The 26,919-nt window shown below is 40.1% G+C and overlaps 1 protein-coding gene across 5 annotated transcripts in view; it reads right to left on the reverse strand.

The window, feature by feature from the left end:
• Positions 1–26,919, reverse strand: part of ELF1 (E74 like ETS transcription factor 1) — an 84,352-nt gene that overhangs the window by 24,081 nt on the left and 33,352 nt on the right. For 4 of the 5 annotated variants that reach the window (XM_027674278.1, XM_027674281.1, XM_027674279.1 and 1 more), the window contains 2 exons: positions 12,593–12,902; positions 5,248–5,422 (listed from right to left, as the gene is read on the reverse strand). In XM_027674278.1, coding sequence (XP_027530079.1) covers positions 5,248–5,422; positions 12,593–12,664 — 247 coding nt within the window. In that variant the 5' untranslated portion in view covers positions 12,665–12,902. Of the gene's footprint in view, positions 1–5,247; positions 5,423–12,592; positions 12,903–13,296; positions 13,461–26,919 lie in introns of those variants that run through there. The other variant, XM_027674280.1, reaches the window with a different exon arrangement.

The following is a 26,919-nucleotide window of genomic DNA, read 5'->3' on the forward strand; positions in this document are numbered from 1 at the left end:
GTTTTATTCCTTTTGTTTTGCAAACTTTTGCCGTCTTTCTAAATTCAATAAATGAGATTTTTCTCACACCACTGAGAGCTGTAGGAGGACCAAACCTGCTCAGTGGCTTTCAGGTTATGGAGTAGAGTCACTTCTTCCCCTGAATGACAGCAGAGGTTGCCAGCTTTACATCACTGTTATACCACATGGCTAAAGGTTTACCATCCTTATCCAAGACTAAAGAAAGGAACTTAAAATAGCCATATAAATAACGTAAGCATAGAAATTCATATAATTTGATGCTCACAAAAAACATAAGCATGTTAAGGAAACTACCTAGTCTGACCATTCATGAGACTCTCTGGCAGTCACGCTCCCAAGGCCAGAGACTGCCATTGCTGGGGCCGAAGCCCCTTCACAGGGCACGGCTCCAGTGACCTGACGGTGCCCGGCTTGACTCCCCACACACCCCACTCACACAGTCAGACCAGGTTTCCTTACTGGTTCAACCCCAGGTCTCCCATGGCAGTCTCAGATATCTCGTTCCACAAAGCCATTTATTCACAGCACAGTAACACAGAAACAGTCCAAGCTTCTGCCTCCAAGGAGGACCCCCAACCAAGAAACTCCTGGGCTTTTATACCCTTACAGTCTACCCATGCACAAGTCTTGCTCTTCCTCTCTGTGTCCCTCCCCCTCACTGGGTCACCAGTCTTCCTCTCCTTTGTTACCTAAAAGGTCGGCAATTCCTGGCTCCTGCTGTGTCTCTCAGTGTCCATCCACCTGGCTGGCTTCACCCATCTTCATGCCCTTTGTTATCCCAAATGTTGGCAGTTCACAGCCATGTGTCTTGGGCTCCCACCCAGAGCTCAATCTGTCTGCAAGCAAAGCCACCTGGACCAGATGTCTTCCTCAACAAGCAGCAGATTTAAGAAGAATTGGAATGAGATGGCTTATGTGTTACACTCGCAAAGTCAGAACTGAAAGAACGAGGGTGGAGGGTATAATTGCCGACAAGTATCACATTTCAAATGTTATCTTAAATTGGTGTAAGCTTTTTTTAAAAAAAAGAAAAAAAGAGGTAAAAAAAATGGGGAAGGAAAAAATGAAAAAGGGAAAAAGAGTCAGGGAAGAAAAAATGGGAGAAGAAAAAGGGAGGAGAAAAAAGGGGAAAACAAAAAAGAGAGGGGAGGGGGGAAACCACACCTAAAAATATCTTCAGTTTTTTCCCAAGGTACTCTACAAGTTTTTGTTTATCTGAGCAAGCCACAAATGTAAGCCTCTGTATCTGCATGCCAATTACAGCCCAGTTACTGAGAATCCAGGTACGCTATGAATCAGCGCCAGCACGAAGCTTGCCCAAACAGAGCTTTCTGCTCTGTAACTATGCCTCACGTTGGAAGTTCTCCACCTCAGTCCAAAGTCCTGCTTTCCTTATTTCTCTCTTTTTTGAAATTTTTACACCACTCCAGCCAATCCTGTCCCCTCCCTTCGCTTCCCTGGTGGCTGGCAGCTCTGGAGAGTGGACAACACAAGTCCATGTTCAGGCCGGGATAAGGGCTGTGGTAGTCACAAATGTGTTTAAATTCACTTCTGGCTTTACTAGAGACAAAACCAGGGACTGCAGAGCCTCAAAATAATGTCAGAAGAAATCTGAAGTTGCTAAAGGCATAAAGAGATCCACGAAACACAGACAGAGCCCCCTTTTGCAGAAGAGCTGGGTGTTAAATTTAAGCACCCACTTTTTAGTATCAACTCTGAGCTGATTGTTATCAGACACTGAAAAACTCAGTTTAAGAACAAAAGTACTTCAGAATACCTGCACATCACCCTTCATTTTCTTTTTAAAATAAGGCTTTACAATCCATAAAGAAAATTACCTCACTGGGGAGGTATATGAAAAAACCCTCTCTGTTTTTAACCAGACGCCATAGGTAGCCGTGAATAATTTCTTTACAAAGTAACTGAAACCATACCCCTTTTTTTACAACTGGCATTTCATCAACCCATAATCCTCACAGATTAACACTGAAGTTCAGTTTCCACCTAACTACTCCTTTGGATTTCTTTGTACATCACAATTGACTACCTAAGACGCTGAGTTTGTGTAGGACTGCTAGAGCTTCACAAAATGTACAAAGCAAATGCTACCGAACTTCAAAATGTTGTAAAATAACTTCAGAACTGGTTAGTAATAACTGTTACTGATCTCTGAAAATGCACACCTCCGTGCTCCCTATTCAAAGTAGGGCACAGGGCATTTAAGTGCAAATTTTCTGTCCCTCCTCTGTCATTCCCCCCACCAAATGTCTCAGTGCTGCCACTTTCCTGTTCCCATGAAACAATGCCAGAACAGGTGAACCACAAAATGGCAGGCTTCGATTAACTGTTGTTTTTTCTAAATTAAACTCACCAGTCATGGCAAAGTTAAAAGAAAAAATTATAACAATAATTAAAAGAATAGTTTCAGGAATTACATTAGTTCTTTCTTCCTGTGCACCTTAAAAGCATAATTAGCCACATTGGTAAAATATACAAAGTGTAGCAAATTGTACTATCTGACAAGTTGGCTTGGAATTTCTTCTGCACAAAACATTATCCCCTGTATTTGTCACAGAAAAAAAATTTCAATATTCCATTTAGAGATAAAACTAAATTCAAAGCCAAATGCTCCAATTGATTTTGTTAATCACCCTTTACTACATGATGGTTAATCATTTAAAATTCCATAATACTGGCAACAAACTGACCATAAAATTGCCATCGCAGTTTCTTCCAGGGAAAACTGCTTTTAAAGAAGAGGGTGATAAGGCAGGTCTGCCTATGCATTATAAAAAAATTACAGCGTGAACGTTAACATAACTAAAAAGCTGGTTGCTGGCCACCTCTCAGTAGGGTTTCATGTGAAACAGATGCTGCTCTTACAGTTTTCTGAAGGTTATAATTTATACTACAGGCAAGTAATTGCCAATGTGTGACAGCTGTGCTTTTGAAGGGCTAAAGCTACATCTTATAGATGAAAAAACCTACCAGCATCCATTATTCTGCACATAGATCCCTAAAAACTAAGTGCTTCAGTATCATGAGGCCTACTGCTAATTTCCATTAGTCCAGGAGAAAAGAGAAGCTTATTGTTTTAGAGTCATAAAACAGTACTGAAAAAAACAGTAACTTAAAAAAACCTAAATCCTTCATATTAAGCAGTCATCGCTTAGTAAAGTTTAGTCATTAATGATGATGGTTTCAGTTTTGTTTTGCTGTGGAATTAGTACAGCCTTTATAATGTCTGATCCTCTCTCAAAGGCATAACATGGAAGTGACTGAAAAGACTGGTACAAACTTCAAAGAGCAAAACAAGTCATTTCACTGTTGAGACTAATTATGCCCATGAATAAAATCAAGGAAACTTTAAAGAAGGGAAGAAAAAAAAAGCAGCTGAAAAAAAGAGTAGGTGGGAAATTCCAGTTACAATTAGCCCCATTTCAGAGGCAGCCTATAGCAAGCTGTGCTTGAACTGGGTCTCTTCCACACAGCAGTCTTGCAGTTCAAGCCGGCAGCTGTAGCCACAGCCAATGCTTGTCTGCAGTGGGCAGAGAGGTGACAGGGGCCTTCTTCCCCCATGTCTTCTCCTTACCTCCTGTGGGGTGCCTTCACACCCCTGGGCCCCAGACTCTACCCCACTAGAGTCAGGCAGGATAGCACCCTGCCAGAAACCATGGGCTGAGCTACTACCAGTGCTGTCTGTCTTGTATCCTGAGCAGGAGCTTTCCAGCAGCTATGCTGGTCCCTACCCAGCCTGCATTCATCTACTTTCCAAGGAAACCCACAGCATGCACAGTAGCTAGCATGATGGAGAATGTGAAACAGATAATTAGGTAGCATCTCCTTCACAACAATAATCTCTGCAAAGTGGCAGCTCTCCATTTCTCAGGACTTTGCCTTTAAAGAAAACCAGACTGCTTCAACTACAACGGATGATAGGAACAATACTGTACTTGTCTGCCTCCAAAGTATCCCAGAAACCCTTGGACACCAACAGTTACAAGGATCACATATTTTCAGTTTCTGGCAGCAATTTGCAAACCATTCTCATGTGACCAGCAACAAAAAAAAACCTTTAAGTAGTTTTCTTAAACTCCACAAAAGTGGAGTTTCACAATTACTCATGCAAGTAAAAGTTCACACACAAGATATTATTACAGTGAATATGGATTCACAAAAACGATCCACTATGAAAATTCACACAGACACTTAAGTGGTGCTTAAGTAACACACCGAGGAAATGCCAGTTGCAGTGCGAATAATTAATATGAACAGCAAGTGAATAGTTGCCAAGAGGTCTCAAATAATGTTTGAGTATGTAAAACCTTCTTGAATAATAACCTAACTTATTTGTTTGGTCACAGTCTGTTCTCAGATAATTCACTACTAAGAAAAAAAAAGGAGCCATTTTCATCAGCAATTTACTGAGAACAGCTCATGTCAATTTACTCTGTGAGCTGTTCTTCATGTCAAGTTCTGTTGAGTTCTTGTTTTGCTTTTGGTAGTAAAAGGTTGTATCAGAATATCCCTTTGGAAATAATGTCAAAAGCATGAGTGAAACCAAAAAGCTGTCTGCATCCCTGAAGACAGTCCAGGTGTGGAGCCTAGTGGATGAATTAAGTGAGGGGCTGTTTTTTAAAAAATGTGAACTCTTTGAGCTTTTCTCTTGAGAATTGTTTTCTCTTTGGGGATACCTTTTCCAACAGAACTTACACAAAATGTGTACTTTAAGCATTAATTATTATTAGACATCCAAAATAATTACTATGCTGAGCATACTTACACCAGTAAGTCACGCTAATGTGCACATTTTATAGCTAACTGTACACCCTCAGGAAGTTAAAAGTAGTACATCTACTCAAGCTACCTATTCCAGCTTCTTGCTATACATGTTTACTTAGGAATGTACTGGCTATTAAATAAGAGCAAACTAAACCTATGAAGAGCAAAGAAAAATCTTCTTGGTACTCTGAGCAGGACCCTGCCTTAATCTCTGGATGAAGCTGATGAATGAAACTCTTCACCATTATCAGGTGTGCAACTGGGATTGCAAGCCACCTGCCAACAGTATTAATGCCATTTTCTCTGTCTCTTACAGAATTAACAGCATTCAATATAACTATTCATTTTGTTCCCTGTTGTTTTTTGTCATTAAGCTTTTTTCCACCATTAGTCACAGCCATCTTGGTGCAAAAACATGGCACAGAAAATGTTTTTATTAACAACCTGTGAGGGTTATATCATCATCTTCTATGATTTGCTCTTCTGCGACGTCCAGAGAGTTTTCAGTGATCATGTCACTAGGTTCATCCACACAGGTTAAGCCAGAGTAGTTATGTAGGAGTTCGGCACTAGGAACATGCTCCACGATGACAGCAGGGAAAATGGATGGATCACCAAGCTGGAGGATGGGGGAAAAAAATCAACAACAAAACAGTAGTTAGACCACATCCAATCTAACCACTTATTGATTAATACTTCAACAGACCTATACTACATCACTTGAATGTCAGACTGTCAGGAGAGAGTACCTGAGAACAAGATGATTTTCAGCACATGCAACCAAATAGCAGCAGTGTCCCATTACGAGACAGAGGTTGAATATCACTGAAGTATTTAATGTATTGACTTTACTCCCGTACCTAATACCAGACTTCTATGACATGATTTTACAGCATTAAAGCTGACAATACAGAGGAGTGGCACAGCGCAGTAGGTGAAAAACTTTGCTGACAATAATACTGCATGAGCAACTTGCTGCATGCACCTTCATCTTTTGCTCTTCCCATCAAGCTGGGGGTAGAGGAGGCCTGTGGCTGTCAGGACTGGATGAAGCTCTCACAGGCACCAAGTTTCCCATGAGACATTATTTGAAGTTCACTATTTTAGGACACACTTGCTAAAAGATGAAGGCGTGTAATGGGTTGATATAAGTGCTCTAGTACATTCCCTCTCTAATTCTTATGGTTTTAGTCACTTGACATTCCTCACACCACACCCTCCTCGCCACTTTCCTTCCTAAGTCTGCTTTCAGACACCATCCTGTTGTCTTAATAGTTATTTTGCATCAGAGATACAGAAGAGAACAGGTAGCTGGAAAACAGAAATCAAGTTGAGCAGCAACAATAATGAAATGCACACTCTCTGAAATCATTCAACAGGAAGAGGTTTTCAGAAAATAACATCTACTACAGACAGTATTTTCTAAATTGAGTCTTTTAAAACATCATTTGCAGGAAGAAAGTCACAGCTGGTGATAGCAGAGCAGGTTCAAACAAATCTACTGTAACTTTAAGGTTCCCTCATTACAAAAGTAAAACATGCTATGAATGTGGTAAGCTTAAAACCAAGAAAACAAACCAGAAAGTTGCTAAAACACGTTTCTGAGAGAACCAGTGTAAGTACCTTCGGTCTTGCTCTCCACAGAAGAGCACAGATATGTACAGATCACAGATTCATAGAATGGCCTGGGTTGCAAGGTTCATCTAGTTCCAACCCTCCTGCTCGACACTTTTAACTAGACCATGTGGCTCAGAGCTCCATCCAGCCTGGCCTTAAACACTTCCAAGGATGGGGCATTGCAACTTCTCTGGGCAACCTGTTCCACTACCCTTCCACCTTCACAGTAAAGAACTTTTTCCTAATATCCAATCTAAACCTGCTCTCTTTTAGTTTGAAGCCATTCCCACTTGTCCTGTCACTACATGCTCCTGTAAATAGTCTCAATATTTCTTGTAGGCTCCCTTCAGGTACTGGAAGGAAGAGCAGGTAGTTTTATTTAACCACACAAGGAAGAAGCACAAGGTAAAAACCCGACCATATGATTATGATCTTGCTCAGGAATTGCTCGTCTCACTCTTGCCACTACACACACCATCACCAAGGGAAAATGGTATCAGAGCTATTGGCTCAACACAGACAAGGTTTCCCCTAGGGAAGAGTCTGGACCATAAGTAAGTACTGAAAGTAGAAAGTGCAATTAGAAGTTTTAAAAGGCAGTAATTACCACTTCAAATTGCTCTGTGTTTTGTAAAACATGTCTCAGCAAAAACTGTGGTAAAGGGCAACCAGGATAAAAGGAAGAACTAAGAAACAAAACTGGTATTTTAATGGGCTTCTATCATGGGCAGTCTGCTAAACAAAAAAATGCCAACAAAACCAAAATTAAAAAAAATCCCAACAAATAACTGACCAACTCTGTTAAACATAAGCTTCAAAAGAGAGCAATATGGTAGGAGATCAATAAAAATGAACAAAGTGCAGACCAGTTAAAGCCCTCTTGTGCAATCATGTTGCCAGATAATAGGCATATATTGAGTCAAGCAATGGGATAGCTTCTACCCCACACCTTTGAGGCTACCTCTAACTAGCGCTGCATCATGCCAGAGCAGAGAAACCAGAAATCATTGGTGGCCAAGAGGTCCCTGCCGTTCCTCAGAAAGAGTCATGTTCACATGGTTTATCCTATTTGTTTACTGACCCAAACATCCTTGATCCTATTTGCTTCCAGGCAAGAATAAACAAATAGATTAGATTAAATAAAAGCCACATCAATAAAAAAGATAAAGCATTGTAAAGAGAGTAGAAAAAAACCCACCTCTATGCATTAAAAAAAGTTTTATTTTTAACAATAGTCCCATAAGCTACAGGAAGATGGTCCATGACAATCTTCTGAGATAAAATTCATGTTCTAAAAGTAGTTTAAACACCTCAAATTCAGTAACATGCCACAGTACATAATTTGGGGATGTAAGTTTCATCTATCGCATGCCCATATGCAACTAAATTAAAAGAAAAATTGAAAAAGGACTACATACAGCTATCCACTCAGGCTCCAGTCACCTGCAAGCAAGAACAGTACATGCTTTGCAAGTACCTTTTCAGTATTCCAGTGACCACGTAAGAACTATGGATTTTAGGTAGGGAAGATGCAAGTAAGAAGGCTTCAGTCTTCTCATCCTGCTCTAGTTTTTAGACACTAAGGGTGAGGTTCATCTCACCTAACTTTGGACAGCTGCTGGTGCAGGCACTTGGACATGAGCTGGGAACCCCAGGTTTCCTTCAGAGCCAACAGACAGAAATGGTATTTCTAGGGCACAGTTCCCCTCCCCAGTTTTAGGCTCCTGTGCTACAATAGGTTGAGTCATGCCCTAAAACCACCTATTTCTCTGCATTGACTATAAAAGGGGAGAGGCGTTGGGGTGTTCATTTCTGATGTAGGCAACTGTGTCCCACACACACTCATCAGCAAAATAATTTATTTCTAATACAAAGGTGGTTCTGCATGCACTAACCAAAAGGTAGAGTGCAAACTACCCCAAAGCTTTAAAAAGTCCCAAATTAGAGTGGATAAATCAGCAATGATTTTCAAGAAATTGACACAGAGATCCATAGAAGAATAATTTGTGTATTTTTTCCTTTTGCCTACTTCTGCTGTTTCATCTTTCTTATGTAAAATATAGTTAAAATATGACACCCTAGCTCTGCCAAAGCTTTGACTTCAGCCCATCTTCCATATCTGCTGGATACATAAAGGAGTTGAGCTACTGCTGAAACCTTCCCAAATCTCAGACACCAAATTTCTTGCTGTAGTTTATCTACAAACCTGTCCTGTAGACTGATCTTAAACAATTCAGAGGAGTGCAAAGCTTCATACAGATGCTGAAGGCCCTGGAAAATTCCATGAGCAGGTCCCTGAAAGCACTGGTCATGCTCCATAACCCCCTGAAAACTGAACCCTCTCCTCCTCCAGGGCCAAAAACAACAATCTTCCTTCCTGCTCTCAAATTCTTCCAGTGTGTTTGACATGCTGACAAGGTGTTTCTTTTTTTCTCTGAGAATTGTCTCATCAGCTGTCACCAACTGATAGAAGATCAAAACACCATTCTGGTTGTGGAAATGGCAAATAAGGAAGGAGACTTCTTCTGCTCTGGAACTGTCTTCTCATACTACCAGTCTTCTACGGAAGATAAGTTGTCCCAGGAATGCGATGACTAGCTTCTAACTGGTGTGGAATCAATTTTGTGCAAGTGAGAGATGGGTGGGAAAAAACGCATGTAATAGAGAGGAGAAGGGAAAAGCTCCATGGAAAAAAAAAAAAAGAGAAAGAAACTTCAGGGGAAAAAAAAAAATCTGTCTTTTTAACCAAACGACAGAATTCAGACTCACAATGCAGATGGCTATTTATTAAAAGAGAAAACAAAAACAAAACAATGCAAAAGCTAAACAAAACTAGGTGAAGTGACCTTAGTGACTAGAAAATGGCCTCCAGTCTTCTCTTGCTGAAGGTTCCTATGTGGAGGCAGAGGCAGCCTCTTGGCTTTAAAGGCATTCCCATGGTCAGCATCTGAGGGATGCTGCAGGCAGGTATATGCTGCTTGTTTTCCTGGGGAGACAACCTCATTACAGATTTCACAATTTTCCTTAAAGTCTTCATAAAACTGCAAGTGGATAAGGGAGGGAACTTTCTGCAGAAGCTGGAAATAGCCAGAAAATTAAGACATTGGTCTTGACCAGGTGACAAGGTTTCAGAAAGCCCATGGCGACACCGGGGAATGTGGAAGAGCAAACTGAAGCATGAGATGATGGTGCAGAAGTCATGGCCCAACCTAAGGGCTTGGACCTCTCTTCCGCAGAAGAAGGGAAGAGAGAAGCATCTCTCAGAGATACAAAAGGGGTCTGCAGGCACTGGTTACTACACCCATCAGAGCCACTTGAGAGAGCACGTCCTGGCAAAGAGCAGTCATGCTGGGAACCCTGTTACCAACTTAATGGTTGTAATGATTCAGCTTGTCCCTGGTACCATTTAAAGCTTCCTATTATGGATCTAGACACTCTGGCTGCTTTTATTCAACATTTTAAATTAAGAATGTCTTGATCGAATATCACATTAGCTGTAAGTCCACAAAGGACTAAATGAAAAGACGTTGACAGAAAAAGCTGCAGACAGGAAGAGAAGTAGGTTTAGGGAGCAGCACTGACTCAGCTAAAGCCTGTACAAGCTCCTGGACAGTTTTATCTGTGCAGTTTCTCCCTCTCTCCCACTCTCTCAACAAAAATATAACCCAATCAAAGCAAAACAAAACAAAGAAAAAAACAAAAACACAGAAAGGAGGAAAAATAGCAAACCCTCTATTTTAACCAGATCTCTGCCTGTAGCAGAAGCCAGACAGGTTATCAGTCGCCTTAGCCCAAGCCACTTGTTCCCTTCTCAAAATTACGAGGATATTTTCTTCCTGTTTCTTCCTCACCATACATCTACCATGTGATAAAGGAACCCCTCAAGAAAAAAAAAAATCATTCTGTTCTAAACTGCAAAGGATAAAGCTGATAAGAGCAAGCCCTTCCCGTTCACACGGGTCCATGTGATTGAGCCCCTCCCATTGCCATTTGCCACTGAATGCTGAATGCTTACATTTGCAAATGGACTGTTCATAATTTACTGTTGTTTAACCAAGACTTAAAAAAAAAATTAAACAAAATAGCCATGAATTATGACTTCCCTGAAATACTGAGCATAGCTGCCATTTAGACCCTGAACCTCTCCCCGCAGCTGTTCCATGTCCCAACAGCTCTTGGCACAATTGAGCTCCAGGCAAAGCTTTGTCAAGAAGAAAAGTACCAAACTTCTTGCAATGACAGCTTGCGATGATGTGGGGGCATCACAAAAATAATTATCCAAAGATCAGTTAAATTACACCTCTGTGTAAATGTCACCTTTTGTATACCGATGAAAATCAAAAAAAATGCTTTTGCCCAACAGAGAGCACTTACAGAGCTAAAACTTTTGAAAAGTACACATTATGTTATCCATCCTTAAATACACTTAATCTATCCAGAATTTAAAAACATCCAGAGCAGCAACAGCTCCTATGTGGTAAGAAGCAGATCCATCAAGTATAAGCAAGAAGCAGGCTTTTCAGGCTAATGTTGTACTATGAATCCTTGTCCAAACTAAATCTTGCTCCAGCTTCCCAGGTCTTTACTCCTGCAGGGAGTCTTTACTCCTGCAGTCTTTGCAGGACTCCTCTTCTACAACTGAGTATTCCAGATCTAACTAACTGCACCTTTGATATCTGAACTAAGTCAACCCAGTGATTTAAGAGGAGCTTGCATCTGACAGTTTGCAGTGATAGACTTTCTGCTATGTACTCGCTACCTTTGATTTCATCACCTTTAAGCGTATGCTACAGGATGTCTTCTTGCCTTAGGCTTCTCTGGAGCAGAATTTAGTAGGGTTATGAGATAAAAATCACGATGGAGTTTGTTCCAAAGCTGAAGAAAGTTCTGTTAAGGGAGGTTTTACTGTCCTTTTGAGTGCTCTTTAGTATTTTTATAGTTTTTCAGGTGCGCATCTGAAGAAACTGCAAGAGGCAGAACACATGGCTAAACTGAAAAAAAAAACATGTCTGCTCGCACTGCCCCCCCCCCCAGGAACTACACTACTGAAGTAACCCTTCCCATCTCAATTCTCCCCTCTCCCATTGGCTTGTAAAGTAAAGACAGCAATGAACAACCAACAGAGGTAATAAGTAAGGCTCGTTTTCGACTACACTTGTGCAATTCCCATATCTAAATCCCCAGGCTACCACAAGCTCTGGAAAAATACAGGGAAGGAAGTTACATTACTAATTCCACCCAAAACTGAGTTAGCACTTCAGACAGACAACACTCAGTTCATTGAAATGATCGCATGACTCTGACAGCAGAAACAGGCCATTGACCCAGCCAGATATTAGGCCATACAGAAAAACAGAGACAAGATTATAAAGCCCAAAATACTTTTTTTTAAACAGAGGAGAATAAATGCTTTTCACATTACAAAAAGAGGAACAGTTTGTCATGGCACTTCTCAGCCTTTTAAGAACTGTTTCTCCACAGTACCCAGACACCTAATTTCTTGTAAATAAATGTAAAATCTACTATTAACTACCAGCTACAGAGGAGGCACCTGATTTTTACAATAGGAATCTGACACTGAAGCTTCAGGGCTTAGGATGTGGTTTAAATGATCAATATCTAACTAAGAGACTACTCAGGTAGAAACAGGCATATTTTCTCTGCAGTGTGAAAAAAAAACAATTTAAATTACATTCAAGCTTATTTCTGAATAGTTGATATACAATAACACAATTTAGAAACCAATCTGTAAATAACAGCAAGCAGGTACATACTGTCCCTTGCAGTCATCTATAGTGTGACCATTACTTTTATTCAGAATTTTATTCTAGCATACTAGAGAAGTTGAAACTACTGTAAAATATCAGAATTTGGGAAATTCTACATCACACACATGGATTCTACTGGCACAGATCAGCAAAACAGAAAAAAACTTTTTTGGAGGAGCATGTCTCTCCAATACTGGAGAAGTTATAGCATTTCAACCAATTTCTGTTCTGCCCGTGCAAGTTACAGGAAGCAACCGGAAGCTTTTGAAACAGCACAAAGATCTGCTGCAACAATAATGACCTCAATGTTTCCTTTTTGTGTTTTACACCACACTTTTTCCTCATGTTTAACAATACTCTTAGCACTGACTTGTACAAATATGGTTTCTTACACCGTCTCATACCTGCTGCTCATCCTCCATGACGTTGCTGGCAAATTCAAACACAAGCTCATTCTGCTGTACAACTGCTGCCATAATAACGCATTCCCAGGTCTCAGCTCCACATACAAAGAAAAATGTTCTCAAACGCAAAAGAAGGGAGAGCGTCACCGAGGTCCAGCTGAGCAGAAAGGCAGGATCACAAAACAAATTGAGTATCAGTGTTTGTATTTCTTAGATCATCAGTGTTCCTGGGTTCTTCTCTTCTCAAAGTGAAACAAACCAAGGCAAATCCTTTCCTGAGTTATTCTTCCCACCTCAACAGCCTTTGTCACTGCAGAGAGAAGAATAAAAAAATTATCATTAAAAAATTATTACTTTAGCTATGCAAAATAGTAGCAGTTGCAATAAAGCAATAAAACTGTTCTATCTAAGTCCAAGGAAGTCAAACAGTTCTGGGTCTCCAAGGGTATTAGTTTAACTGATTAACATATGTGAATTTTAATTCCCTGAAACAAATTTTCATTCCTGAAACAAAACCATTTCAGGAAGTAAGACATCAGTTTCAAAGTGTTTCGTATTAAAGGCATGCAACTAAGGAAAAGTGACAGAAGTTAACAAAAAGAAAATCCATGTTTTCATTTGATTCATATTTGCAGTTTTCACATTCATTAGTACCTCTCATCTTTACAGTTTATTCAAAGTAAAAATACAAACCCCAGACTGACCTACTCGACTGTAGATATCTCAAGTACATCACCTTTCTTCTTCACACACAGTTCAAATTTAGCAAAGTTGTTATTTTGCAAGTAAAGTGCTCTAGATCTTTCCCAGTGTGAAAATGACAAAACCAGTAAATAAATTCTTTGTACAATCCAGAGAGTCCCCAAGTTCCTACATGAAGCAGATCTTCAGCTTCATGTTAAAAATGCGCTGTACACGTACCCTTATCTCTACCACAGGCTCGCAAGCAGCCGGAAGGAAACAGCACTGACCACGTCATGGCAAATTAGAACAGGCAAAAAAACTGCACAGTACAAAGCAAAAAAAAAAATTCCCAAACTACAGAATGTAAACAGCTTCAGTGAAGGGATATGTGCCTACAGATCCCATGTTTTCACTTACTCATCAGCACCAAAGGTAAACATGGTGAACGTGAGCTTAGGAGGAGGTTGTGCTGCTCCACTCCTGGGGAAAAAGGCCAATGCAAAACCTCATCTTTGTATACAACCATGGTGACCCATACGTTAACAAAAAAATCTACCATTTCAAAAGGATAACAGGACCAGGTGTCTAAAATTAGGAACCTAAGAGAGTATGTTAGTGCCTAGGAATTTAAATCCATGTATTTTAAAGGAAGCAAAATGTGTGGTTCCTAGCATTTTGAGCAAAATTCTTTACACTGCCTTTGATTAGGGGAACTGTGACAGAAGATTTAGGGGCAGAGGTTTGCCTAACACAAACCCATCCAGAGTGAGACCCCCCAAAAAAGCCTCTGGGCAACTTCAGTGCCATTGGCAAGGATCAGCATCTGCCTTTGTACAGGAGGTTTAACTTGGCCTTTTTTTTGCAGTAGGCTGAAACTCAAAAAAATGAAGGGCATCTTCCTCTCCCCAGTGCCAAGCAATTTAATTAGGGAGGATCATGTCAGAGACTCATACTCCTTCACTCTAGGAAATGTAACAGCTGTTTTTCCTATACAGTTTGTGGTATTCCCAAATTCCTAAGTAGTGATGGCAGAGCATTCAAGCATTTAAGTCACTAGACCCTACCCTTCTAAGAAATCAGGAAACCCAAGATTATGCAAACAGGAGAACTTCCTCAACTTCCAAAGTGTGCTCTAACTGTGAAAGGGCTCATAAGAGTAGCCACAACCCTGACTAGAGAATATTTGCTTTAATGAGAGCCACATGCATGAACAGAGAAGGATGTGCTGTAGGAACCATGACTATTCAACCTCAGCCCTTGTCATTTTGCTGGTTGACTTGAACAATTAACACGGCTTTCTCTATGCTTCAGCAGGGTTATTGCACTACATGCAACCATATAATCTTGGGTGACTTTCCCAAATGCAATTATCTGGCCTTGCCTTTTAGAAAATAAGAACAGTTAGGAAGATACACACACATTGCCTGCACAGTGGGACTGAGCCCAACTTGGCCTATCCTAGAGTCTTACCATCCTATATTCCAGCCTGAAAATAAAGTACATAACTATATAATATATAGTTTAATATTTCCTACAGACAGTGATTGAAGTGGGTCAATCTATGTCAACGGGGACATACCAGCTCTTTCAGAGGAGAGAACAGGTATGGAAACTTATTGAAGTACAACTTCTATTTTGATTACTGCTTAGAAATAAATTGTAACTCTCCAATAAGATTAAATAATATTTTAAGTCACTCCCTCTAATCAGTGGGACTGATTCATTCTAGAGGATCACAAGGCAAATACAAGAATCTTCTCCATTACCAAATGGAACTTATTTTTAAATTAGGGTTAAGCTAATTGTCCAGGGACAATGAGAGCCAGAATACTGCAAGGGCTTATAATCATGGCCATTACACTAACTGAAGCCACATATATGAACAAGGAGTACAAGTTCTTAGGATCCAGTAATTTTCTAAGGTCAGTAACAATTAACAGCATCAATGTAAAATCAGGATAAATGACAAGTTAGAGACATAGGTTCTCTAGCAATCTCATGAGGTATAAGGAAAACTGGAGGTGAAGCCACTCTAAGATAGATTTTTAAAGTTCCCCATGTGCAATGACAAATAACATTTTCTTCCGTTAGTGCCAGGTTATTTGTTATTCTGTAAAATATTAATATTTTACAGTAGATACTACAATACCAAGATGCACACTAAATGCATAAGATCCAAAAGCTGTGGCAGCAAACTTACTAAAAGCCATAAAGAAACATTTCCTTACTTTATTTTAAAAAAAAAGAAATAATAAAACCTCCAGTGCAAATCTAAACATAATAATTTAATACCATTTAAGAGATTGCAGCAGCATAATGCATTTGATCCACACAAACACCACTTAAACCAGTCACATTTCATGCTAACAAGAAGTTCCTAATCATCTGATACCACTGCAGGAACAGGCATTCAAAAGCTGTTTTACGAATCCTGCCCCACGGTGATGTAGTGATGTAAGTATACTCCTTCTCCCCTACACCCCCTCCCCAAAGCCACCAAGGACTCTATAAATAAAATCAAATGATACATTCTTCTTACACAAAAAGAAACATCTAACCTCAATCTTAGGACCAAAGACAAAGAGAAGTGATTGAATAGGCTTTAGTAAGCTTTTATATCTAACCTTATAAAGATTAGGGACTCAAACTATTATTATTTGCAGGATATTTTTCATTACTTCTGTAGTAGTACATAACAACAGCAAAAGATCTATTGGGCAATAATGGTATGGCAAAATAATGCAAAAGTACTTTCCTTTAACCCGTATCCTTTTCTCCGTCATATAGAAAACAAGAGCAGCTTTTCACAGAAGCCAGCAGAATTCTAAAACAGCTATATTTTCCTCCACATCTATTCTTATAAACTGTGCTTTCATTATTCCAACTATCACAGGATCCTGCTGTCTATAGGCTAACACAAACATGGCTATTGTTTTTGCTAAATAATGCCACTTATCTGATTTTACATACATCTGTGAGTAGAAAATAAGTTATTTGCAAACAGCATAAAAGGTGTAAATTGTATTCACATGCACAGTAAGCTTGACTACATACAAATAATCCTAGGAGAAAGGGAACTCTGTATATATTACCATAAAATTTAAATCAAATTTTCAGAACTATAGAGGAAGTAAGGTTTTGCTTTCATTTTTACTACTTGTTGTAAAAATATATTATAAAAAGGAGTATTAAGACACCACAATATAAACAAACATCTTAATTTTACTTAATCTTTGAAACTGAACTCAAAAATAAATTATTTCAATTTCTCTGGAAATTCCCTTCATCCACTGATTTCAACATCTAGAAACAAGCTCCTCAGTCAGTCTGTCAAAAAGCACATTCACTCAATTTAACCCTCGGTACATGCTACTCTGGTATCCCAGAACACACATTGCAGTATTCCTTTCAGCTAGACATCATAACTTTTTTTCCATCACTCTTCCCCATATATACCCTGCACTTAATCCTAGCCCTGTTGAGCCACTAGCTCAGAAGCTTGTAAGAAGTGCTTCCAGAATCAACATTTTTGGTCACAATGGTGAAGCTGCAATACCGAAACTAGGTTCCAACTCTGAGGTAACAAAGCCATCATTTCTCCTTTAACTCCTGAGCCAATACAGCCCACTGTGACAATATGAGCCAGTATAGCCCATACTACCTCAGCATTCAAGCCCTGTAATGCAGAACACTGGAATTTAACATAGTGGCACCACACCGGAGCAGGTGTAGCAGTTACTAAAGTACCAGGCACAAACCCAAAAATTTGCTGAAGAATCTCAGCTATGAACTTGGAAGGCTCACATCTTGGTACTGAGAGCATCCTGGCTGGGCTGAAAGATGTCTCCAGCAAGCTACTGGATCCAGTCCCACTTAGGGTTACTAAAGATGACTGTAATCATCCCGGACTGCCTTTTTCATGAGATTAGTAAGATCATTCATACATTTGAAATAAGAACCAGCTTAGCTGCCTTAAGATTCAAATGTAGATCTGAATCCTGAGTTACTGATGAAACATCTCAAGTCATTCAGCACAAGGACAAATGGTTTGAGATTGGAATTTCCCCTTGGATTTCCTGAGACAGTCTGCAGCACTAGCTCTAGCCTAGAAATATCAAAGTTGTGACTTAACAGAAATACAAAGCTGAACTCCCTTCTCAACACCATCCTGGATGCAGAAGGAAGAGAGGAGTGAATGAGAGAAAAGGGAAGATTAAAGACATCACCTGGAAATTCTGAACAGAAGGACTGAAAACCATCTCAGGTGAGGTCAGACAAACACATGGATGGTAACCACATCATTTCACTCAAGTTTCTAACTCCATTCTACCAATGGAGGTTAAGGATGGATCAACCCAGAGTCAGTCCACCCTCTTCAGAGTCACATCTCTAAGTATCATCGTAGAGTCAGGGGGGCAAAGCTGAATGATATCGCAGTTCTCTGAATACAGAAGTCCCAAACCCACAATGATCTTTATGTATAGTCCACACTAAGCACAAATGTTAACAGTATAGTCTACTGTGCCATTCTTCATGGACTAATTATTCCTATTCAGTAATATTATGAAATTGCACAGGACAGGGGCTTTGAACCATGTTCTCAGACATCTTCAGTCGGCAAAATGACATCTTCAGTTGGCAAAAGGACAAGCAGGAAGAACAAGTCACTTGGCACAAGGAGTTTCTGAAGGCTCAGTATTTCAACTGCTCGCACAAATTAAAGGAGATAGAAAAACAACATGGTAAGGGAGTAGCACTGAGGAAGGAAAGAAACAATGTAAGGAACAGACTCAAACCTTCTGGAAGCATCCACGCTGCCTATGGCAAACTGTGGCAGCTGACACCATAAAAGCCAACACAGTGACCTCCGCTGAGCTTTCATTAAGGACAAAAAAATCATCAGTATCAATAAACCCCTGTTTTGCAGCCCAGCTGAAAACCAGCCTGTGTCACCACAGGCTTTCAGTACCTATACAGAAAGGAGGACAGAGAGTAAGATGATTCATCTGTTAAACATAAACAAGCATAAATAACCAAAACTGACACACAATTCAGTCAATATAAAAGAAATTAAATTAACCCCCTGACCCTAAATCTCACATAAAAACACATTTACTCCAAAGAGAGTAAAAAGCACAAACACAAGCAACAAGTTCTTTGGGATCACCAAAAAAAATAAAAACAAAAATCACATTTTCATCTTTTTTTTTTTTGCAACTACCTCTTTTAGCCTGAATATTTAACTTGACACAAGATTCCTTTCCAGACTATTAACACTTAACAGCTCCAGCACTGTTTATAGACTCCCCCACCCCTGAAACCCTTTTCTTCCTATCTCCCATATTCCCTGATACTTTCTAAGTCCCTTTTATTTAGCACATTTATGTTACACAGCTGCTATACACAAACCCAGCAACCTGGGAAAGCTGAAAAAAATTACACCATAGTTGAGACTTTTTTTTCCTCTGTATTCTCTCCTGCCAGCATGCTCGAAATGTCAAGGTAGCCCCAAATCAGTGTAGGCATGTAAACACAGAGCACTACAAGTAACTGATTTATGCTGCAGCAACAAAGATCAGAGTACCACCAACAGGCCAGTCCTAAAGAGCAAGCTAAAAGAAACTGAGGCGAAAAAGGCTCTACCCAACTTTACTACTGAAGCTCCTGAGCTCAGAATAAAGTATTTGAACATCTGCGAAGAGCAAGCCTCCCTAATCTTATCAGACAAGAGAAAGGCCACACTAGGTTTTAGTCACTTCTCTACAAAATGTTTGCTCTAGCAAAGTAGAGCCAACTCAACAGGAAAAGTTAGCTGTAGCTTGCGCTAAAGCGAGGGGACAAGGGCACCCCAGGGGGAATAGAGGGTCCAAATCTCCCACTTCCCGTTCTCCAGGGATGAAAATAACTGAATCCTGCATTTCCATTGGTTGGTTGCATGGTATAAGAAGAGATTAGGGAGATGGGACATGACAACTCCATCCCACTCCTTGTCCCCAAATCATGCCAGAGATGGGACCTCCTTCCCTGTCCCCCCCTCAGCCCTCCCCATCCCTCCTTTCCCCACCCCTCCATCAAAACTGTTTCATTTATTCGGCACATTCGACACATGAAAGAGAAGATGGGAGTAAATTTTCAGAAGTGGTTATGTGACCTAGCAGCCTTGGCTATTCATACAGCTCTGAAACTTTTCATATTGAATTTGGGTTACTTAAGCCTCAGCTCACAGACAGACCACAGTACGTGAACTACAGTTAGATAAAAGCCACATAAATGTTGCTTCACAGCTCAGCCCCTACTCTACGTGGCTGTGTAGACACATGCACACACACATCAGTCACAGTTACATGAACATGCTTTATACCCATGAGTACAAGAATTCACATACACACTAAAACATACATATGAAATGTGTGCCCTACTGATTTGACTCTTTACTTTTGGTGCAGCTGTTTTGGCTACCAAAGATACAAAAAACCCACAACTTCCCACATCTCTTTACAGTGTGGGGATACATAAAAGTACTCCTTCTCTGCTTCCAGTTCAGTCACCTCCACGCACTGCTGCTAATCACCACCACAGTACTGTTGGGAAAGTATTTAGCTTGAACTTCCCCTCATCCACGGAAAGCCAAACAAACAAGATGAACTGGGCTGCCCCTAAAAAGGGCAGTGTCCCCCAGGCAGTGGACAGGGAGCTCGCACAGTCTGCCACACCTGAGAGAATTCAGCAGTCAGTCTACCAGCCTGGGGAAACAGAGTAACACTAACATCTTGAAGAAGCATTAACATCTTGGTCTTGGAAAGATAACGTTTGAGCGTCATTAAAGTCAAAAAGGGAAGAGGTGTGCATGAAAAGTCAGGCCTTCACCATTAAAGTCAAAAAGGGAAGAGGTGTGCATGAAAAGTCAGGCCTTCACCTGAAAAACACTGGCCACAAGCACACTGTCACACCGACCTTCCTGGTAGCCAACAGCATGACTGCCAATCTTTCTAAGAACTTCTCCATGTACGACTAGCTGAAGGTCACTTATCCTACCAACCATCAGGTTTTGTTATGAAGAATATTTCCAAAAGCATGGACTTGTTTAGCAATGTAATAGGGATTCAAGGACCAGATGAAAACATAACATTTACAGCAAAGACCTGCTTCTCCTCATAATGGCATATGTGCATGCTAATGTCCAGCAAATGCAGAGGCTAGAGAGTGTGGTTTGCTGGTCTAAAACTCTTGGAAATCACTAACTTGGTCTGTCCTTTGATTCTGTCTTTGTAGATAATTCATCACTATTGGTAAAGAGAAGGACAATCAGGTGCTGATATTTCCAGGTTGATAAAATGAGAACAATCGGATATTCAATTAAACTGAGAAGCAACTAGTTTTGAAATGATGAAAGGAAAGAATTAAAAATGCATCAGCCTACATGTACTTCCTCACACTCCTTGCTACAGACATGACAGAGGTCAAAAGCTTAGGAAAACTGTAAAATGTTTTAAAAACAGCTCAATGTAATTAGAACAAACCAGCCCCATTACATAAGGATTTCTTTTTAAACAATGGAAAAGAGCTGTCATAACACACAACAAACCTCCAGTAAAGCAGACTGCAATTATACATCTCTAAATGCAGGAATTTGCTGTCTTTTTTTTTTCCAGGTAACTGCTCACTTCTGGATTCACATATTCTCCACCAGAAAAATAATAATATATTAAACATTCCAAAATTAGAACAGATGGACTACAAGTTTGACATTACACTGCAAGTGTCCACTTAGTCTAGCTCAACAAGAGGTAAGTGATACTGATTACGGAGAGAAAGGAAAACAAAAGCTCTCTCATTACTTCCTCTCCTACAACAATTACTATATGCTATTTATCCAAAAGTAAATTTGCAGAGACAGGACTGGTTTTATGTCTTCTATTAGTATCAAATACATCTTACTATTTTTTATACTGCACAAAATCTCAAAAAGTTGGTTTAAAAAAAGATACCAAGAAAACAGTAAATTGATAAAATCCCAAATCTAGTTCAGAAATTTTTGCAAACCAAATGACTTATTCCAGTGACACAGAATAAATGCGTTCTGGCATTTAAGGGCACATTTTATGGAGCATTAAGACCACAATCGTGTAAGCAACTATAACAATAAAGCTGCAGATCGGTCAAATCTCACTGATTTCAAAGGAAAAGGGTCTCAATACAAAGAGAGATGAAGGGCTGAGCTCCAAGACAGCTAAAACAGGATATGAGGAAATTTGTAAAAGAGGTGTGGGAGAGGGGAAGAACTGTTTGACCCTGAAATGTTTTGCTCTTTTGATTAACACATACACACAGGAGAATGAAGTAGTGGCAGTGGGAGGAAGAAAGATCAGGGAAACTAAATATAATTGCTTTGGCTAGGTGCCAAATTTCACACATTACCAGTTGCCAGTCTATACCTAATACTGATATAAAACCGTCAATCATTCTCTAAAAACTACTTTGCCCATAAATTAGTAACTCAGTCACTATTTTTAAATCATCTGCAGGTAAAAGTCAAGTTTACTGAAGAAAACTGAATGGCCAAAACCAATGACTTTTTTTTTTTTTTTAGCTACAATATAAATGCACACAAAATATATACATTAAAAGCGAAAGAAAAAAAAGTAGCCAGCAGAAATCAGGTTCAAGTTAAAAGTTTCTTATTCCAGGGAACCTCTTCCAGCCAAGCATCGGTAACTCTAGATCAAGGAGTTAAACTCCCACAGGACTTTTTCAGCATTCTGCAGAAGTTGCTACAGGACTCAGCTCAGTAAAAACCCTATTACAACTTCTGCAACACAGATTTTTAGCATTCTGTGCATTTCCTTCTGCAATTAATTTTTTTTAAAAACTTTTCCAACGGGACTGTCAAGCACAACAAACAAAAATATCTAAATAAGTTCAAAATTATTCTCTGATGGAGCCATACAAATGCTACATAATTTGCATTTCTATGCTTGAGTATTTGAGCAGTTTTAGAAATCTGAATTTAACTGATGTGCACCAGCTAGAAAGGGGTACAAACTAATCCACACAGAACTTGCTGAAGCCTCCCCTTTCTAAAACACGTAGACACAGACTTCAGGCCTCTGTATGGTACTTCACTCTTGACAGTAATGAATACATTCAGGTCTGCATTCAGCAACTGCCAGGTTGAGAAACATAAAGAGTCTTACCTTTGCAGTGTCTTTAAAGAATCTGTGTGAATATAGAGCAGATTAGGCAATGTTTCTGTTGTTTGCCTCTCATTTGCTGTCAGCTGTCACCAATATGAACAGTCAAAAGCCTCTGGAGCAGGCTGGTATTAGTCAGCTAGACTTGAATTTCCAGTTCTTTTACATTGCTGTCTATTTTCCTCCATTAGGTTAGCCTGTCCTACCCTGGTATCAGATTACACGGAGCCAACATTTATAGCACCTTGCAAAACAGTCGAACATATCACATACCTAAGTCTGCCTATACCTGTTGCCCTCAAATTTTAACCCTTTCTACTAACAAGACAAACATTTATTCTAGAATGTATCACCTAAAAAACATTTGCAGTAGAGGAGTTGTTTTTCCTTCTTACCTCACAGCTACAGGACAGTGTGAGATTTCATTTTATGAACTGCAGAACACAGTCAGGCTACGCCAAGAACAGAGGTTCCGAGATGCCCACAAGAACAAACCTGGAGACCCCACCTCCAACGAGAACCCTGGCCTGGAACCACTTGCTGCTTATTTTAGCAGGTCTGAGAAAACCCAAACAGCTCATTCTGGGTTCAAGATCATTTGGTTCTACTAATTCCTTGCTTTCCTTCAGAGCCTGCTGCTAGAGCAGGAGGCAGGCAGGTATGTTCTCTGCACATGACCAGCATGGCGTAAGCAGATGGCATTTCCAGCCCACAGCTCTCCCAGCACCACTGGCTTCCTTCTCTTCAGCCAGGATGTGGTGCTGCCCTGGGCTTGGCTCTTCCACCTTCTCCCCGATGGCATCCCCAAAGCACAACCTTCCTTTGTGCTGCTAATCCTATTTCCACAGTCTAGGGTCTGCAATTTAGACAGTGGCAAGACAAACTTTGTAATGCTGAGAAAAAAGGAGCAGCAATTTCTCTCTTTACACATGATGCATGGCCATCCCATGGCCATCAGCTGTGATGGTGGTGCTTCAGAGGACTACATAAGGTATTTCATGTGTTCTTTTATCACAGGTTCTATGGTGAAATTGCCACTGGCTGCCGCAAGAGAGGAGCCCCGAAGAGAAGATACAAGGACTCCCTGAAACAACATCTCAGCCTTGGCCATATTGATCATCATAACTGGTCTACTCTGGCCTCCAATCGGGAGATCTGGAGACACACCATCTATAACGCTGTTGCTTCGAGAACACACACAGGATCACTCTCGAGGAGAAAAGACAACGCAGAAAGAATCATGTCTTGTCGATACCACCTAAGGAGTCTTTCTGCTGTGCCTTTTGCAACCGAACCTGTCTATCTCGCATTGGCCTTTTAAGCCATCAGCGCGCTTGTAGCAAATGTGGGTAGAGCCCTTCCCAAATCTTAGTTCGCGAAGCCTAGCCATGATGATATCACAGGTACCTTAGCTTTCCTACACAGTCATCACGCACCTTGGAATTAAACAGAGTTTTAACAAATAAATATGTATATTCTTACAATTCACCCAGAGTTGTTCAGGCAGCCTCCTTCTTGGGACAAGTGGTCTATTTTGCTAAAGCTAAGAATATAAGGTAATACACCGTTACACTCAAACAAGTGAGCTAACTCAGAGAGCAGGGATGAAATACACAAGAAGAATTTTACTTGCATACTGCTTTAACCTAAATCTTTACTCAAGTAACTTTTTAACCCTTCAGACAAGAATCACAGACCCAACCAAAGCAAAGCAAAAAATAAATGGCTAAGAGGGCCACTGGTGAGGTACAGTACAGCCCATATCAAAAAGCACTGCAACCAACACTTATCTATAAGCTGCTTTAACATAGCATTAAACAAGCATTTTGGTCTTTGAGAGATTCTAGCTCTGTATATATAAGAGCACTTTTATTTATATTTAAGTTAGCACTGTGGTTAACAATGACACAGGTAAAATATAGATACAAACATCAGATTTCCAGTCCTTCTTATTTATAAAGCTTATCAGTTTAAACACATTTTTGCAAACCGTGCCTGGAGCTTTTAAATCTATTTGTCACAAAGATCCTCATTTAACTTTTCCCGTAAATATAAGAAATTAAGCACTCAGTCACACATTTCCAATGGTTATACCACAGGAATTTACCTGTGAGAATTTTCACGCCAGGCAAGAGGCGACCTGTTTTCTCCAGTCTGTAACCAGACACAGCTTCCATATGGTGCCCCAACATACACCTTTCCTATACATTCCCAAGGGTCCATTTTGGCACCCATTCAGCCACAACCATTGAGAATACTTCTCAGAAGTTCTGGCTGAAATAGTTTGATGAGTGAACTAAGGCAAGTAGTACTGTAAACTTTTTTGTTTTAAGGGCTTGTGGAGAGTCTAGTACTATTAGTAACACAGATGGGGATTCATTTATGAGGTTGGAACAGGTGAGACACATATTCATCAGCCAATATCTCAGAAAAATTAAGGCATACCTCCTACTGTCAAAATCACAAAGCTGATGTTTGTACTAAGATTTCATACAGATTCCAAAAAAACACCAAAAAGCAACAAAAAAGCCCAATCCAAGAGCAGTGACAATACCTCCTAACATATCACAAGCAGAAATATTTGATTCAAAAGTCTGTAGAAACAGGAACAAAAGGTAAATTAAGAAGAGGTGCAAAGTACCAAACCATACCTACAGTCGGGCAGATTGATAAGGAAAAGTTGCAGACAGGGAAATCAGAGCTGTCAGTCAGACTTCTGACCTCCTTCCCACTAACCTCCAAGTTTGACAAGTCTGGGGTGCTTTTTTCCACTGTTTGTCTTCTATAATATAACTGTCTAGGGTTTTTTAGCATGAGAGCATTCAACTTTATTTTTGGCTTAATCAGGTTCTTTACTGTAGCTCAGAAAGCATTCATATTAAGGAGAATTCATGTAGGCCATGATAGACTTGGTCAGTTAAACGAGACACCAAAAGAAACTCCACATCTTTAGGACAGTCTCACAAGGCATGGGGTTTGTTACTTCTTTCCGAGGTGAAATCTTCTATCTGACTTCCAGTGTATCATATTTTACAGATCACTGTAGCTGCAACTCATGTGTCATCTGCAGGACTAATAAAAAATTACTTAAATTTATTGAAAACTATAGAATAATGGAACTAAGCTTTTAAACTCGCAGGCAGAAGGGTGAGGGCTAATTTCAGTTGGAAGGCTGTAACTGTATATTTTCCTTCAGCACAATCAGTCACAGCTCAGAGCTGGTACATGCTGCATGGGTAATTTGTACCAGCATTCCTGGTCACAGTTCACCACAGAGAAAGGCAAAAAGCAACAAAATACTCCAGTTTGCTCAAGTAATGAATAAGCTCTCCTGCAACATGCAGGAAAGGGAGCGAAATCACCTGCTGATCAGTTTACTCTGAAATCAAGGAATACTCCAAAACATTAGCTTAAAACAGAACTTGAGATTGGAAACAACTTCAACACACAAACATGCCGAGACATGAAGGAAGCAATATGGTCTTGGTTAGAAAAAGTGAACTTTACATAGCCAGATAGCCAGACTTCAAAAAAACAAAGCAAAAAACAAACAAAACCCCAAATCCACCAAAACTCCGCAAACCTTAGGGTCTCGCTGTAACTAGTTTGGTACACAAACCACCCTGCTACTAGAGAGCCAACTACTTATGGGTGTAAAGCACATAGCACACAGAGTTCTATGTGCAGATTAATCCCAATAATCTCATCCAATGTAGACACACTGAATATCTCCCCATTGTACCAGGAAAAAGGAATAGAACTGGCTTGTCTCTAAGCCTTCAAGAGATGACTCCTTCAAACCCGCAGAGAGACCACAGGTTTGAGATTTTTATCTCCAAATTTTGTCTTGATCTTTCCTCCTTGCACCTTCAGCATTACTCATTTGATATGCTTTAAGAATAACATTTTGAGAGGCAAATGCTTTTATGCTGTTCTTATTTCCCTCTTGCATATGTTTGCCTCATTTCAGCCAGCTTTTCAGAAGATAATCACCTACATCAGAAATTCACTGAATCGTTGTGCTGTTTTCACAGAACCACAGAATGGCTGGGGTTGGAAGGGACCTTTAAAGATTTTTTAGTTCAACCCCTTGCCATGGGCAAGGACACCTTCCACTAGACCAGGCTGCTCAAAGCCTCATCCAGCCTGGCGTTGAACACAACTTCTCTGGAGAACTTGTGACAGTGTCTCACTACACTCATCATAAAACAATTCTTCCTTATGTCCAGTCTGAATCTATCCTCTGTAAATTTAGAACTGTTGCTCCTTGCCCTGTCACTACAGGCCAGGCTAAAAAGTTTGTCCCCATCTTTCTCATAAAGCCCACTTTACACATACTGAAAGGCTGCAATAATGTCTCCCCGGAGCCTTCTCCAGGCTGAAAAACCCCAACTCCATCCTTCTGATAATCTCTGTTGCCCTTCGCTGGAGCTGCTCCAATGGGTTCATGTC

The sequence above is a fragment of the Neopelma chrysocephalum genome, unplaced genomic scaffold (assembly GCF_003984885.1).
Source record: "Neopelma chrysocephalum unplaced genomic scaffold, ASM398488v2 Primary Assembly neopelma1_25, whole genome shotgun sequence".
NCBI classification, from domain to species: domain Eukaryota; kingdom Metazoa; phylum Chordata; class Aves; order Passeriformes; family Pipridae; genus Neopelma; species Neopelma chrysocephalum.